This window comes from Tigriopus californicus, chromosome 2, assembly GCF_007210705.1.
Source record: "Tigriopus californicus strain San Diego chromosome 2, Tcal_SD_v2.1, whole genome shotgun sequence".
Lineage (NCBI taxonomy): Eukaryota > Metazoa > Arthropoda > Copepoda > Harpacticoida > Harpacticidae > Tigriopus > Tigriopus californicus.
The window spans coordinates 10,909,223-10,922,970 of NC_081441.1; the positions used below are offsets into that span (position 1 = coordinate 10,909,223).

Below are 13,748 nucleotides of genomic sequence, written 5' to 3' on the forward strand. Positions count from 1 at the left end.
GGAAATCGTTTGAAACTTCTCTTTATTTCATAGTTATTCGGACATTTGCATACTAATTCCTCTTTTCGGAGAGGAAACAGACCGGAGTAGCGTTGGATACGTGAATAATGTAGAATTTAACAACAGTTTTAGGGGAGCATGTTTCGTTGTAAACAATAAAAAGAGCACGCGTTGGAAAGCGGTTGGGGAAGGAGTTCAAATTCCTGGCTGTTGTCGCTAACAGCCGTTTTTCACGGCTGTATCCTCGGGTTTGATGGTGGTGTGCTCTCGAATTTCCAACTTTAGCATCAAGCTGTCAATATCCTTGATGGGGCTATGCCGAAGGGCCTCGACAACGGGTGTATTTTCGACATATCTGAAACGGACACTTCTAGTTTGAGATCAAAGCCCTTGTGTCTTGAATTGCGCTTCTCTTTCTCCCTTTGAGTACACATTTGTTCGGATTGCGTTAGAATACAAAATATATCCATGCTCATTATTGCCCTTTGTTAGAATGTTTGCCGTTTTTGAAGGAACTGCCGGAAATGAGGAGATTCCTTTTACATGTAAGGTTTCGGATTTTGACATTTTTCATTATTGCACATAGAGCACGTTTTTCAATCTATGCTTATCCGCCCTAAATCTCATAATGTTGACATTTTTTGCCTTTAATTAGCAGATCTTGTCATTTATTCATTTATGCACTAGGTATGTGGCACAACTCAATCGAGAAAAAAATGCTAAATTATATAACTAAATATTATGCATGTAATCTATGTTCTGGTTTCTTTTCTATTTCAGAATTTTGTTAACTTACTTTCCAAAGATCGTCCGAAATCATGACTTTCATTCAAATTATGTAAGGAAAAAGCAGTATGACATGATGGGCTAAAATGACGAATCGGGTTTTGAGGTAAATGCCCAGACACGAAATGGCATACTTCTGACTCATAATATCATAAGGTACAATTCTGATTCTAATTTCTTAAGTGAGTTTAGCTTAGACTGAAAATTTGCATGTCATAAGAAAGTCAAATTTTCAAAACTATTTAATGGAAATAAGGAACAAGTTTAACATTGATTTTCAAGAGATATTCATGAATCGTTTAGCTTATTGTTCTTTTAAAAGTTCCGAAATAGTTTTAAATAGAAGAACTTGTTTGCAATGTTGGAATTGGCAGTAAAGATCATTTTTTGCCCTTTTGAGATAATTGGAGCTTAATCTTTTACTTCAGGGTCATTGAAAATTAGTAGTATTGGTCTAGGCATGTGAGTTCAGTTATAAAGAGGGCATTTGGGGAGCTACAACCGGTGAAAAAGGGCCATTTCAACCCATATTACTCATGAGCGACGCAAAAGATCATATTCTAATTCCTATTCATGTGATCACTAAGCATGCTCTTAATTTGTACTTAGCAAGCATACCATTTGCAAAAAGGCAAAATATATGAAATATTTGAAAGGCCGTGTGCCGTGAAGAAGGAAGGCTCAATGAGCATCTACTTTGTTGTACTACGTGGTTACAAAAAAAGACATCATAATTATTCAAAATGTAGAGCTTTCGTAGCAATAATCTCTACCGAGATCCTAGTAAACAAACAAAAATGAAACATATTGTCGTCGTAACCTTCCTACAGCTTATATACATGAACAAAAACAAGCCATGGAAAATTGAAAAGCTCAGGAGCACGGTGGTACGTATTCAAATCTGAGGATGAGAACCTAACGCATAAACATAGAGGAAGCAACTCCAAGGGAGTGCGATGAAAGCTAGGCAGCCGGATTAGTTCTCAGAGCGAATGAATCACAGATCATATAACGACTAGATGTCGCATTGGCCCGACCTCAGTGCAGAGGAAAGTGGATTTTAAGTCTACAACTGTGTACACCAAAAAAGAGGAGGGTGACTGCCTGATCAGTAGCAACGACCTACAATCGCTGGGCCTTCAACGAACGCTATCAGTGACAAGCTCACTCTGAATCTGGCCACGCTGGCGGATGAAAAAGCATGAGTCACTATACACCAAAATTTATGTACCAGCTGATGAAGGCAAGTGTTCGCATTTTTCCTCGCGCTATGCGAGGTCTAGTCATTATATGGTCTGTGGAATGAATGTCAGCTGACCGGCTGCTAGGGTATAGTTCGATTTCTGATTGTAGAGGCGCTGCCTCCTTTCCATCAGCTAGAATTGAACTGTCCACTGGTTACCGATTCAGCTGCAGTAAAACACCATGGTGTATGGTGTAAAGGCAGCTTTGAGGGTCGACAAAGGAGCGAGTAACGAGAATTTTTGGGTAGTTACAATAACACTACATTGAGATGCAATAGTTTTTTTTTTTGAAAAAAAAGGAGTGAAGTTATGCAATTTCGATACTACTGCCTTGGCCTGTGAGGGGGCCAATGAAGGCGATATCAGCTATCAATTATTGACGGGCCACAACCTACGTAAGTTCTGGCCCATCCCCAAATATTTCGGTCCGAGGACCATTTTGGCCAGATTGTGGACTATTAGATTATTTATGTTCCAGCAGGCGCTCTTACTTTCCCTCCAGCTGGCCTGGAGTTTCTGGCTTTTGGCGGTAAGTGCTCACACACCCCACAGGAAACCTGATGTGTTGAACTTTGCATCCGTAAGCAACCGGTTCCAATTTCACCACGGTGTGGAGCGGCACATCCAGCCAAGGGAGCTCTTCTTCGGAGGTCTCGAGGTAGTAACCAAGAAGGCATCTGAAGCAGATAACGAGGATGAGAAAATGAGTCCAATTCAGGATCCTTCCTGATTGTGTGTGCGTTGTTAACTTGAACTTCCGAGGGGGTAAAGAAACTTCAAACCACTCACTGTCCTGGAAGGACAAAATGGAATTTGGTGCAACTTCAAACGCTACGTTTGTAGGTGAGTATGTAAGTTGATGGGTAAGTAGGAAGCCAAGAGCTTAAAGGAAGCGTGGTAGACCAATTGGTTTCCGGCAGAATGGAAGACAAAACCCTGTTGTATTCTTGTTGTACTTCGAGTCGAGTCATGTTCCGAAATCAGACCCTGAAGAAGTATTTGCCAAATTGAAGGATGTTGCCCTCGTCAAATGCAATCCAGATACCAATCAAACGTTTGGTCAAACCAAACCCAACGTTAAGGGTGTAAGCTCACTTGGATAAATAATTCTGCTCAGAACTAAAAACGAAGCCCCTCAACTTTGAGGATGAAGTTATCTTTGATGGTACAATATAATTTTGTAGATTGGCACGAAGTGAAGTTGCTTTTTCGAACGCGTCAGGCTAAAAAAAAATAATCGCCGCTATTTATTCAAAGTACGGCCAAAATATTCCATGGATATTAGTGTTGGGGCAAGATCTGACTCGAGTCTGAGTGCACTCTAGTCTTTTTTGAAGAAATTGGCCGGACTCGTCAAGAAAAGAAAACTCTTCATATTTCTAAATTTCGTAAGACGAGTCATTTTGCAAGTCCACCAAAAAGTCAAAAATTCAAAAGACTCGCCCCAGCACTACTGGATATCTTTTTAGCACCTTTTTACCTTTTCATACATGTCAAAGCATGCTTACCTGATAACGGCTTGGTGAGCGACCACAAATACTGTCTCTTGCCTCTCAAGTTCCATGATGACCGGCTCGAGTCTGGCTATCAGATCCTCGTAGGACTCGCCTCGGTGGTAGCGGTACGAAAACTTGTCCCAATCGCGTTCCTTGAAGTCCTCGGGGAACTTCTCCTGGATCTCTGCATAGGTCATCCCGTCACACGCCCCAGAATCAATCTCATTCAAGGCCTTCCACCTCTCTTGGACCCCGTTGATGTATTTAGTGGTCTGAATGGCTCGAGCCATCCACGAGGTCCATACCTTCATTTTGGGCTTTTGAAGCGCGTTCACGAACAAAGCGAGTTGGCGGGCAAACTCGATGCCATTTTCCGACAAGTCCGAATCGCCCCCAATGCGGCCTTGGACGTTGAATTCAGACTCGCCGTGACGAACTAAGTAGATGGTCCTCTTCTTGATGTGAACGTTCATGAGGTAATAAACGATCCGACTCTGAATGTGTCCCACGTGCTTGTGGACCAAGACTTTCTCACCGGCGTTGAAGATCTTCAGAAAGCTGATGTCAGGCTCCAAGGCCTCGTCCAAGGTTTCGTATTGCTCTTGGTAATGTTTGATTCGAGCCTTGAAGTCATTGAGCACCTCAGCTTCATTGCATGCCATATAATCTGGACTGGTGGTCTTCACCTGAAAAGAAGGTCTCTGAATCAGTTAACAAGACTTCAAGATCTTCGAGGGACATCTCTGTCCAGGCTATTGAACTTGGATGAAGCTAGACCATGTTCAACTTGAATGTGATCAAATTTGGCCTTTCAAGAATTATCAAGGGAGCTTTAGGCTTTGAGCCTTGATATAAAAATAAATGCAATTTAAGGTGAGTTGTGATAGATAGAACTTATCCTCATGCTTTCATTCATGATGGAGCGTTAGGACAAAGTCAAAATTGGTCTTTTGTGTTTGATATCTCTTCCACTAACTTTGCGTTCCATTGTTAAGGCGACGAACTTCTAGAAGTATGGACTATGAGCGGGCTACCCGGCAACTCTGGAGTCCGTTTTCATAACAAATTCGTAGATTGAGAAATGTAGAGCGTTGAAATCAATAGATATATGATATTTTTAAACTTTGATAATACTGAATTGTAAAAAAACTACACCCAATGTGATATCGCTAAAAGTTTATATAGCTGGCCGAGTGGAAGCCAAAGATGTAAATTTTATGCAGTTATCCTTACAAGGCTTTGTCTTGGGTTCCCTGGGGCAAAATTTGGCCATAAATCTGAATCCGATCTTTTTAATTACATTAACCGCATATTTTGGTTAAACTAAACACTTCAGCCAATGCACAGTTTTGTTTTCCGTTGCAAGTCCATACATGAAAAAGTCCCACATCAAACTCACCTCTTTGATATTATTTTCAATAATATCCTCCTTATCACACACGGACTCGACGAAGAAAAGGTTGCAGCCATGTTTCTCCACAAAGAACTCGTAGAGATATTGTCGGCGTTTGCGCGTAGTATTGGTGGCGTCAAAAACGGCAACTTCGCCTTCCTCATTTTGGAACCATTTGACCACATCCACAGCAGCATCTTGGCACACTTGTTCTCGCAACTTGATCCCATCTTCATTGGACGGATTGAAGAGCTCATGACTTACGTATTGGGGAACCATCTTTCGGCGATACTCGCCTAAATTGAAAACCTACCAAAGACAATCATATACATACACAGTGAGTGTCATGTACGAGTGTACTGTAGTGGAGCCAAATAACGAGAAATCGACCAGGGAATTCTAAGAATGTTGGAACCCCTTTTCTTGCTACTATTTGTACCTCCCAGGGATAGAAGTTGCCATTGATATGGAACCAATATTGGTGACTTGAAATTGAGCTACAAGAGAGTACTTTGTAATCCGAAGCTGGCGCCATAAAAGGAACAGAAAATACTATTGGCCAAGAAAGGTCGTACTCATATGAGCTTGTGAGCGGCCTTGGATGTACTTGGGGTGGGTCTATGAGTTCTTCCTGGCTTGCATGCATCAGATCAGGAGTGTTTTCTTTGATTGAGTCGACGTACCCGAGTGTTAATTCCAATCCAATTAAGATATCTGGAGAGTTTCTTGGAGATGTAAGTCTTTCCTCGGGCAGGCAAACCCACCAAGGCGATGACGTGAGGCGTGCCAGGAGAGGACGAAGTGCCTGGTGAGGACCCATCCGTGTTCCCGCCTACAGTAGACAGAAACGTGGATCATGGGTCAAATGAAATGTGAGAGATGGATTGTCATTAATCTCAGGATACACCATGTCACACAAAGAGACGCAATGGATCGACTCACCGCAAGCCTCATGAAGGCTGGATTCCTCTGATCAGACATGAAATAAAATCAAAAAACTGCAAACCAAGCCAACTTGCCGTGTCGATTCTTTGATAATCCCACACCAATGATAATCCAAGCCATCACTAGCCAAGAACGAACTTTTTGACCTTGATTCTTGGGAAGATCGAGAAAAAGGCTTCCTTGATCGTCTGAGGCTCGAGTCTCAACTAGAGAGCCATGGCAAAGCCATAGTAAATTGGTTTTGGGGGTACACTCCTGACGTAACCATCATAATTGGTGTCGAGTGACAAACTACCACCCAGCTTAACGTCGCCATCAATTGGTTACTACCAGGGGCATATGTTATTATCAGCAGTTTTCCAGGAATTGCACGATATAAAAAGACAAGAGACACGAGACTTCTGATCAGGTGTTCAGTTCAAACGTGAACACCAGCAATATATTTTTCCCCGGGAACAATACCAGTTTTGAAGAATTTTGGTCGCTGGGAGCGAGTTCGTCTTGGGTAAGGTTGTTCGATTGAATAAATTTTGACAATGTGTTGGCACCGAGCGAACCTTTCCTTGTCATTCTATTGTGCTACTTAGATTTTGAGATCGTTCCTCTGACTATATTTTGTACCATGAATGAATAGACCCATTGAAACTATTCACATCTCAACTTTTAACTTTGACCTTGATAGACATTTCTCACAAAAATTCTCATTTGTCAATCCATGTGTTTCACATTGCCAACAACGCCCTCTAGCGGTATCAAAACGACCCAACTCATGCACTTTCGCAGGTTAGTCCACGCTAATTGATTGCCCACAAATAATCTCGTACCTGGAGTACTCCTGGCTAATGGAATAGCCACGTGATATCCAAATTTGACCACAGAGTATTTTCGTTTTCTTAGGAAGTAGGTGTTATTGGCTGTAGCGTCACTTTGGCTCCGACTGAAGTGATTTGCATCATGGCTTACGGGCAAGGTCGATTGATGGATCAATGGCTGCTTGGATCTGGACCCATTGGAGCAGGTGGTGCATCTCGTTTCGCGGTACATCGTTGATGCAAAAAGTCTGAAATGATGGAATAAAAGTGGATAGAGTACATCCATGACTATCAAACAGTTCTGAGAACCTTGCGTGTTTTATAGTACAGGGAGGATTCCTCGGAAGAATATTTCAAAGGTATTTGGATATTAGATACCCTTTGATGGTAGTTAGTTCCCTCGAAAAGGGAAAAAAAATCTAGTTGTCCTTTTGGACATAACAGCTTATTCAATGCATTCTTCAACGCAACCGCTTAAACAGAAAGCATTGCCCTCTAGCGAACGATTTAGGAACGAAGTCAGTGTTCTTACAATACCAATTAATGGAGGTTGAGGGCGCAATAAGGACGATTCAGGTACATGGCAGTTCTAGTGCATCAGAGGCAGGTATTTTGCAACACGCGTGTTCCACGAAAAGAATCACTTGGACCACCACATTGCTCTCCGTGCGAAATGCTCTTCTCCGTTGTTCGTTAATCCCAAAGACGAACTGGCCTCTGAGTTCGTCAGGTCAGATCCGAGGCAAACAAAAAGTGTTCCCTGTCCCAGTAGTCTAATCATCAGGAAACGGGGATGTGTACGAGACGATCACGCTTGAAAGCCGTGGATCACCTTGAGCGAAAGAGTACACGAATTGTAGGGAAAACGGCTCTTTTGACGTAGGACCAGACTCAATCGACTGACGTTCTTTGGATCGTGCGTTCTTTGAAATGAGACTTGTGGCCAAATGGACAGACGGAATATGGAACAAGAGCTCAATATGACGTACATTTTGGCGCGAGCAACAAACACCATGGCAATGGTGAATGGTTAGGATTTATAAGAAATGTTGGGATGTTTTGGAATTATAGAAGGATGATCATGGGCCAAAAAACTGCAGAAAAAAGGACAGGCAATGAATTCCAGTCGGTTCCATTGAAGCAATGTTCCTCGTTGTTCAGGAATGAGACCCACTCCTTCATTAAGATTGCAGGAAGCGATAAGACATTGAACATGACAACCATGATGATTTACGCCATGTCAGAAGTCATTGTCAAATAAAGATCTAAACATTGATTGATATTTACTGTTGAGGTAATGGTTCCCTTCGCCTTTAAAAACAAACCAACAATCTTGAAGACATGCTTATTTACTTATTCAGAGGAGTTATTCAAATTTAGAGCTCGTCCACGTGTTATTCCTTCATGTCACATGGTTGCCTCGATTTCCTTTTCCGACCAAACCAAACTGTTAATCAATAAACAGTCTTATTCTTTGGCTGTAAAGATGCCATCTTGAGTGGTTCGAATATACGATTGGTGAGAGAAAAAGAAGCATGAAGCTTCCATTCATCTAACCGATCTAAAATTGGCTGTTTTAATGAGTATGCATGGTGTTTTCCAATAACTTGGAGCACCTCACCCCGACCGATCTGTCGTTTTGTAGGACGAACATTGCTTGATAGAATATTTCTTGTATTTGCAATATTTTGAGAGAGACAATGTGTCGGAAACGCTGCATTTTGTATTATGATCTCAATCTTTTTCATCTTAAATCAACACTTGTGTTATCAAAGTGCCTTTTTGATTGTTTTTTTTAAACAAAAGCTTTTTTGCGTCAAATTTAGTCTTTGAGTGATTTTCTCAACGTATTCATCATTTTTTAAATAAAAATTTAACAAAAAAATTATCCCCAAAACTCCCCTGGAAATCTCATCGACTAAGATTTTTTTTTTATTTCTTCCTCATCTCAAGTAGACTTTTCAATACAGATGTTGGTCGGGTAGTGTTACTGAAAACCTCCGATTATGTAGGTCGAATTCTTAGCCCATCCAAAGGCTGACCTTTACCTTTTATCCTATCAAAATCTTCCTTTGAACTACAAGCTCATCCACATCACCATTGCGTTCATCAAATAGTTCAAAGGTCCCAATGAAGAGGGTCGATCAAAGATTGAAACGGAACACACTTGAGGCTCTTTCGAACCTTCTGAGAATTGATATCCTGATACGATAAGCTCTTCACTTCAGTTAAGCAACTTGGAATAGGCAAGTGCAAGCCCATTTTCCAAGGCTACAATTTCGAACCACAATCTGCCTACCCTCCTTAGAATGTACTAAAGCAGGCGAAGGGAGTGAAACGAGAGAATATATAAACTAGAACATGCTTATAAGTAGGCGAGTGAGTGACTTCATAACCTTTTTTCATTAGGCTGTTCAAGAGAAGGGGAAGTTAACATGATTAAGTACATATTCAAATCTGAGAAGTGCTAGAAAATCACAAATACATTTATCGCAACACTGGAATTTGACAAATCCTCGAACTTAAATCAACGGACTGAAGTTTTTGTTTATCACGAGTCATCCATTGACTGCTAAATGTTGAAATAAAAACGTTTTCTGAAATGATAATGACAAGAAGAGCAAATGTGTATTTACTTTTTATTTTCCCATGCCTCTTGCCGTCATCAAATCACGAGCTCTGAGGAACAGTATACACTTAGTAATGAATGACTTGAGCGATTTATCTGCTTTGTTAAACCATGTAATCATCCTTCCGTTCTACAGCTCTCTTATATTCAGTGAAACACGGCATTCATGAAAAGCTGGATCATAACTGACCATGATTTTCTCATCGAATATGAATAAGGCGACAAGATCCATTATAACGGTTTGAACTTCAAAGGAAGAAAAACATGGCATTGCCATTCATGCTTAGCGATTGTCAGGTCAATCTATTTCTTCCCGACACCATTGAAACTTATTGCTCGGTGCTTTTGACGGTATGCAATTTTCGGGTGAATGTGATGTGGTCCTCCGCAAATAGCCAAGAAGTACCAAGCAGAGCCAATTGTGAATCTTTTAGTTTTTGCCAAGGCTATGAAGGCCGGAATTTCGTGGACGCCAACTGGTTTGTTTGTTGTCTCGCTGGGCCTGCTATCTGAATGATGGGTGTCCCAATTGAGGGATATTCCAGCTCCGTCTTCACAACCAACATTGATTATTATCTCACCCTCGGGAATGACCGCAGATTCACCCATTAAAGGTGTTAAAGCAGCAACTCTTACTGTAATCTAAATACTGATAAGAAGGTGGGACTCGACTAGCCTGGGATTGAACGAGGCTTAGCGAATTGGAAAGCGAATGCTTTACCAACACGATCCCGCAGCTTGACTTGATATATTTGAAATAGAAATTTATGCACATTCACATATGTACATATTTGATAAGATGTGAAAGCAAGGTCGAATTGACGTGTTCTTTCGATGGGGCAAGAAAGACATTGCGGTCACAAGGTAAAAGTCTAAGGGTTTAATGTTTGTTAGTGACAGACCTGTATCAATTACAAGTACAAATACAGTGGAACCCGCTGATATCGTCGCCCTCGGGACCGAACCAAATTGACGATATATCCGGATGTTCTCTATCAGGTGCATAACGACGTTATATACGAAATAACTACGAGTGTTGCAATAATATATAACTCAAAAGCAGCTCCAACTTTTGAAACTTTCTTTTGATTTCCAAGGAAACTATCATGGAATGTTTTGGAGACACATTCAAACTCAGGACCGAGTTGAATTCGGCCAGGGTGGCAGCCAAATGAACAAGCAGGGTGATCACATTATTTCTGTGTTCTGTTTTTGATATCAAGTTGACAAGAAAAGTTGATATTTTTCAAAATTTCACGCAACAGGCTGGTTATGTGGTTCAGGTGTGATGTGTAATCAGAAACGAAGTATTTTTTTCTAACAAAAATAGGTTGGGTAAAAGAATTGTGTAAAATAAATTGCCTCCCTCACAATGGCGATTTATCCGGAGGAGGGCGACGTTGTAACCGGAGTCAATTCATATAAAAATCTGTAAAAAATGAATCGGGATTTTGAAGAAAAAAACGACGATGTAAGCGAATTGATGATATAAGCGGAGACGGTATAAGCGGGTTCCACTGTTCATTCATTTCACATGTCATGGATCACGATTACAATTACTTCATTTTGAAATGTAATCAATTACAATTACTTTTTTCAGAATACCTCATTAGAGTAAAAGGATTTGGCTTATCAATGGAGTACTTGATCAGGATACTGAGGTTGACCTTTATTGCGAATTTACATCGTTCTTACCTTTTGAGCTTTTTTGTCAAATTAAGTAGCTCAGATTTAAGGCAACTAATTTGGCGTGAACAAGCTAAACGCCATCCAATATTGAAATTCAAGAACAATTTGCATGCGCATTAATTTTTCTGGTCCATGTGCTTTGATTATTATTTTCCTCTTTGAAGAGAATTTGGCTTGGAAAGAGTCACAAGAATATCATCTTTTTGCAATTTGTAAACACTCCTCGTTTGATCTACATACGAGGAGTATGGTCAGTGCCAGAGATGCTTGGCAACACTACAGGACTCTGCTCTATGAGCTCAAAGTCCGATCGATGGGCATTGTAGTTCAGGGAGGAAAGTCCAAGCAACGGAATAAATCAATGAGCAAGATTTAATAAGAAACGCAAACATCAAACATAAATTCAATGGATTTGAAGATGCCTGTTTCTTTTTTACGGACGAAAATGTAATTTTGATTTGTAATTGAACTATCTCAATTACATTCCCTTCAAATGTACTTGATGACAACGACAATTGCTCGGTTTCTCAATGTGATTGATTATAATTACTGATTTTCAATGTGATTATTTACAATTACAATAGTCAGCGACAATCAAAATATGCTTAAATGCTCATGACATGAAATCTCACAAGGGACTGGAAAGATATTTTTTAGGTTAAATTGAGTTTTAAACTATCTTGGTCATTTTTGGCCAAAAAAACTATTTCATGAATTTTAATCATAATATAACCTAAGGATTTTCGGGGAAATTGGAGTGTTTTGGTCGTGCTTAAGGGAAATATAGGAGAAATACAGGATTGGTGTAAAATAATTCGGGGCAATGTTTGTCCCCACTCAAAGACTCGTTTGACATTGAACCTCAAGCTTTCAATGAGAGGAAGTGTTGAGCACACAGTCGTGTTATACACTTATATTTGAGTCATACTGCAAATGATCTTATTTCAATCTAAAAAAGCGGGTGGTAACCCTCCCAGCGTTGGCCACCAAAACAACGTTCTAAAATGTAAATGAGAGCTGTTTTGATGTCAGAACCAAAACAAAGAGCCTGCTGAAGACCAGCCAGAGACCCAGACAAGTGGGTGAGCCTTTGGGTGTCCATCCGCAAACCATTGTTGTTAAGAGGAGAACTTCATCCAAGAACAACAAATATCTCTATAACAGACCAGACCGAGGGCAAAGATCTGGGATTGTTCTGAGCCCAAGGAGCAAAAAGATCGTGAAAAATAATTATCAAGCATTTTTTCTTGAGTCTTGAATTGTTCCGTCTCAACTCCATCAGTCAGACAAGTTATCTATTCTTTGATACGTAACGAAATGTATTCAAATTCTGCATTGTTCAATTTGCTGCCCTCAAATATTCGTAGGGAGTACGTAGGTGTTGATCCAGTAGCAGTTTTTAAGACAGACCTGGACAAGTTTTTGACTACAATTCCTGATCAACCCAACATTTAAGAGCTAGCAGATCCGCCAAGTCTAATTCGTTGGTCGATCAAATAATATATGAAAATAAAAGTTAGTTAAAATGAATGAGTTTTTCACCTTGAAGTGATGGGAATTCCATTCCCAGTAGCGGTAAGGAAGTCCGCAAAAAGAAAAAAAATAGCGTATTGTAACATGCAAAATTCTGGCCAGGATTGTAAGTTGAGGGTTCATCAAAAATGTGCTCTAATTTAGATAACTTCAAAACAATTTTGATATGGGTTTCGACCTAAATGACACACACGATGTGAACTTGATGGAGGAAAAAAATGGTATCAGACTGTCTTTTCTTTTTAGTCAAAAAAATCTTGTAAAAAAATGAGGTCGTCAAATCGTTAATCAGTGAAATAACCTTTTTCGATAAAAAAAGGATTGTTGATAATATTTTCTGCCAATAAACTGATTGAATTCCGTTAATTACGAAAACAAATTATCAAACTTTAGGGTGTCTCACTTTGAGGTCAAATAAAACTACCACCATCACAATTCCTATCATTGTTGAATGGTGGTGAAAGCTAGTTCCTTCACATCAGATTTGCCATTATGTCATGTTATTTGTGGTGTCGGCGTATAAAACCAGTTGATTGAGCAAATTTGCGATTAACAAAATCTAATCAAAAACACTTTTATTCGAATGTAACGGATCAACAACCAACAAAGTTAACTAACTTTTCCAGCATAGTATTACTGACTAACGACGTTAACCTTTAAGTTTACAATGCCCACTATTACTTAAGGGTAATAGCCTAAACCTAAGTCTTTTGACAATCTATTTAACCTTGACCAACTGATTTCAAGACTGTTCCTGGCAAAGAAACGGGCGCTTAAGCAGTTAGGACCGTCCCTTAAAAAGAATCACGTGTATTCTTAACCTCACCTGGTTTCGGTCTAAAAACAGATGCAGTTTGAAAGCCACTATCACAAAATATTCAATCTTGACCACAAGCCTTTCTTTCACCACCACCCAAGAACTTGGTTTCTCGTCCTCAAATAATGGGCAATCATTTTCAAGACCTTGAGTTCAAGAATTTCGTCCTCTGCTGATTCGCGTGGAACACCAGTCAGTCAAACAGAAGCAGCCTCGTCAGCTTATGCAACACCCAACTCAGCTCCAAGTTCGTTCCATCAGCATCAAAAGTCCAATACTTGCCTGCCCTGCTCGTCGGGCGACAGCCTTCAAGACCAAACAGTGCTGCCATGCTGCCTATGGCAACACTGACGCCCATTATTTTTTCCACCCCAGACTTTGTTCGTCAAATTCGAATCTTGGAT

At 40.3% G+C, this 13,748-nt stretch overlaps 1 protein-coding gene across 6 annotated transcripts; it reads right to left on the reverse strand.

The window, feature by feature from the left end:
• Window positions 1-5: 5 nt before the first annotated feature.
• Window positions 6-13,640, reverse strand: LOC131877224 (6-phosphofructo-2-kinase/fructose-2,6-bisphosphatase-like). Of its 6 annotated transcripts, none has more exons than XM_059222833.1 (8): window positions 13,354-13,640; window positions 6,689-6,924; window positions 5,862-5,888; window positions 5,603-5,751; window positions 4,926-5,228; window positions 3,539-4,212; window positions 2,522-2,707; window positions 6-355 (listed from the first exon to the last, which is right to left on the reverse strand). In XM_059222833.1, the coding sequence occupies exons 2-8, from the start codon at window positions 6,906-6,908 to the stop codon at window positions 217-219; spliced, it is 1,698 nt and encodes a 565-aa protein (XP_059078816.1). In that variant the 5' UTR covers window positions 6,909-6,924; window positions 13,354-13,640; the 3' UTR covers window positions 6-216. The 6 variants fall into 6 exon arrangements, with proteins under 6 accessions (XP_059078816.1, XP_059078818.1, XP_059078817.1 ...); XM_059222835.1 differs by lacking the exon at window positions 13,354-13,640 and adding an exon at window positions 7,214-7,668; XM_059222834.1 differs by lacking the exon at window positions 13,354-13,640 and adding an exon at window positions 7,209-7,668.
• Between the last annotated feature and the right edge of the window lie 108 nt (window positions 13,641-13,748).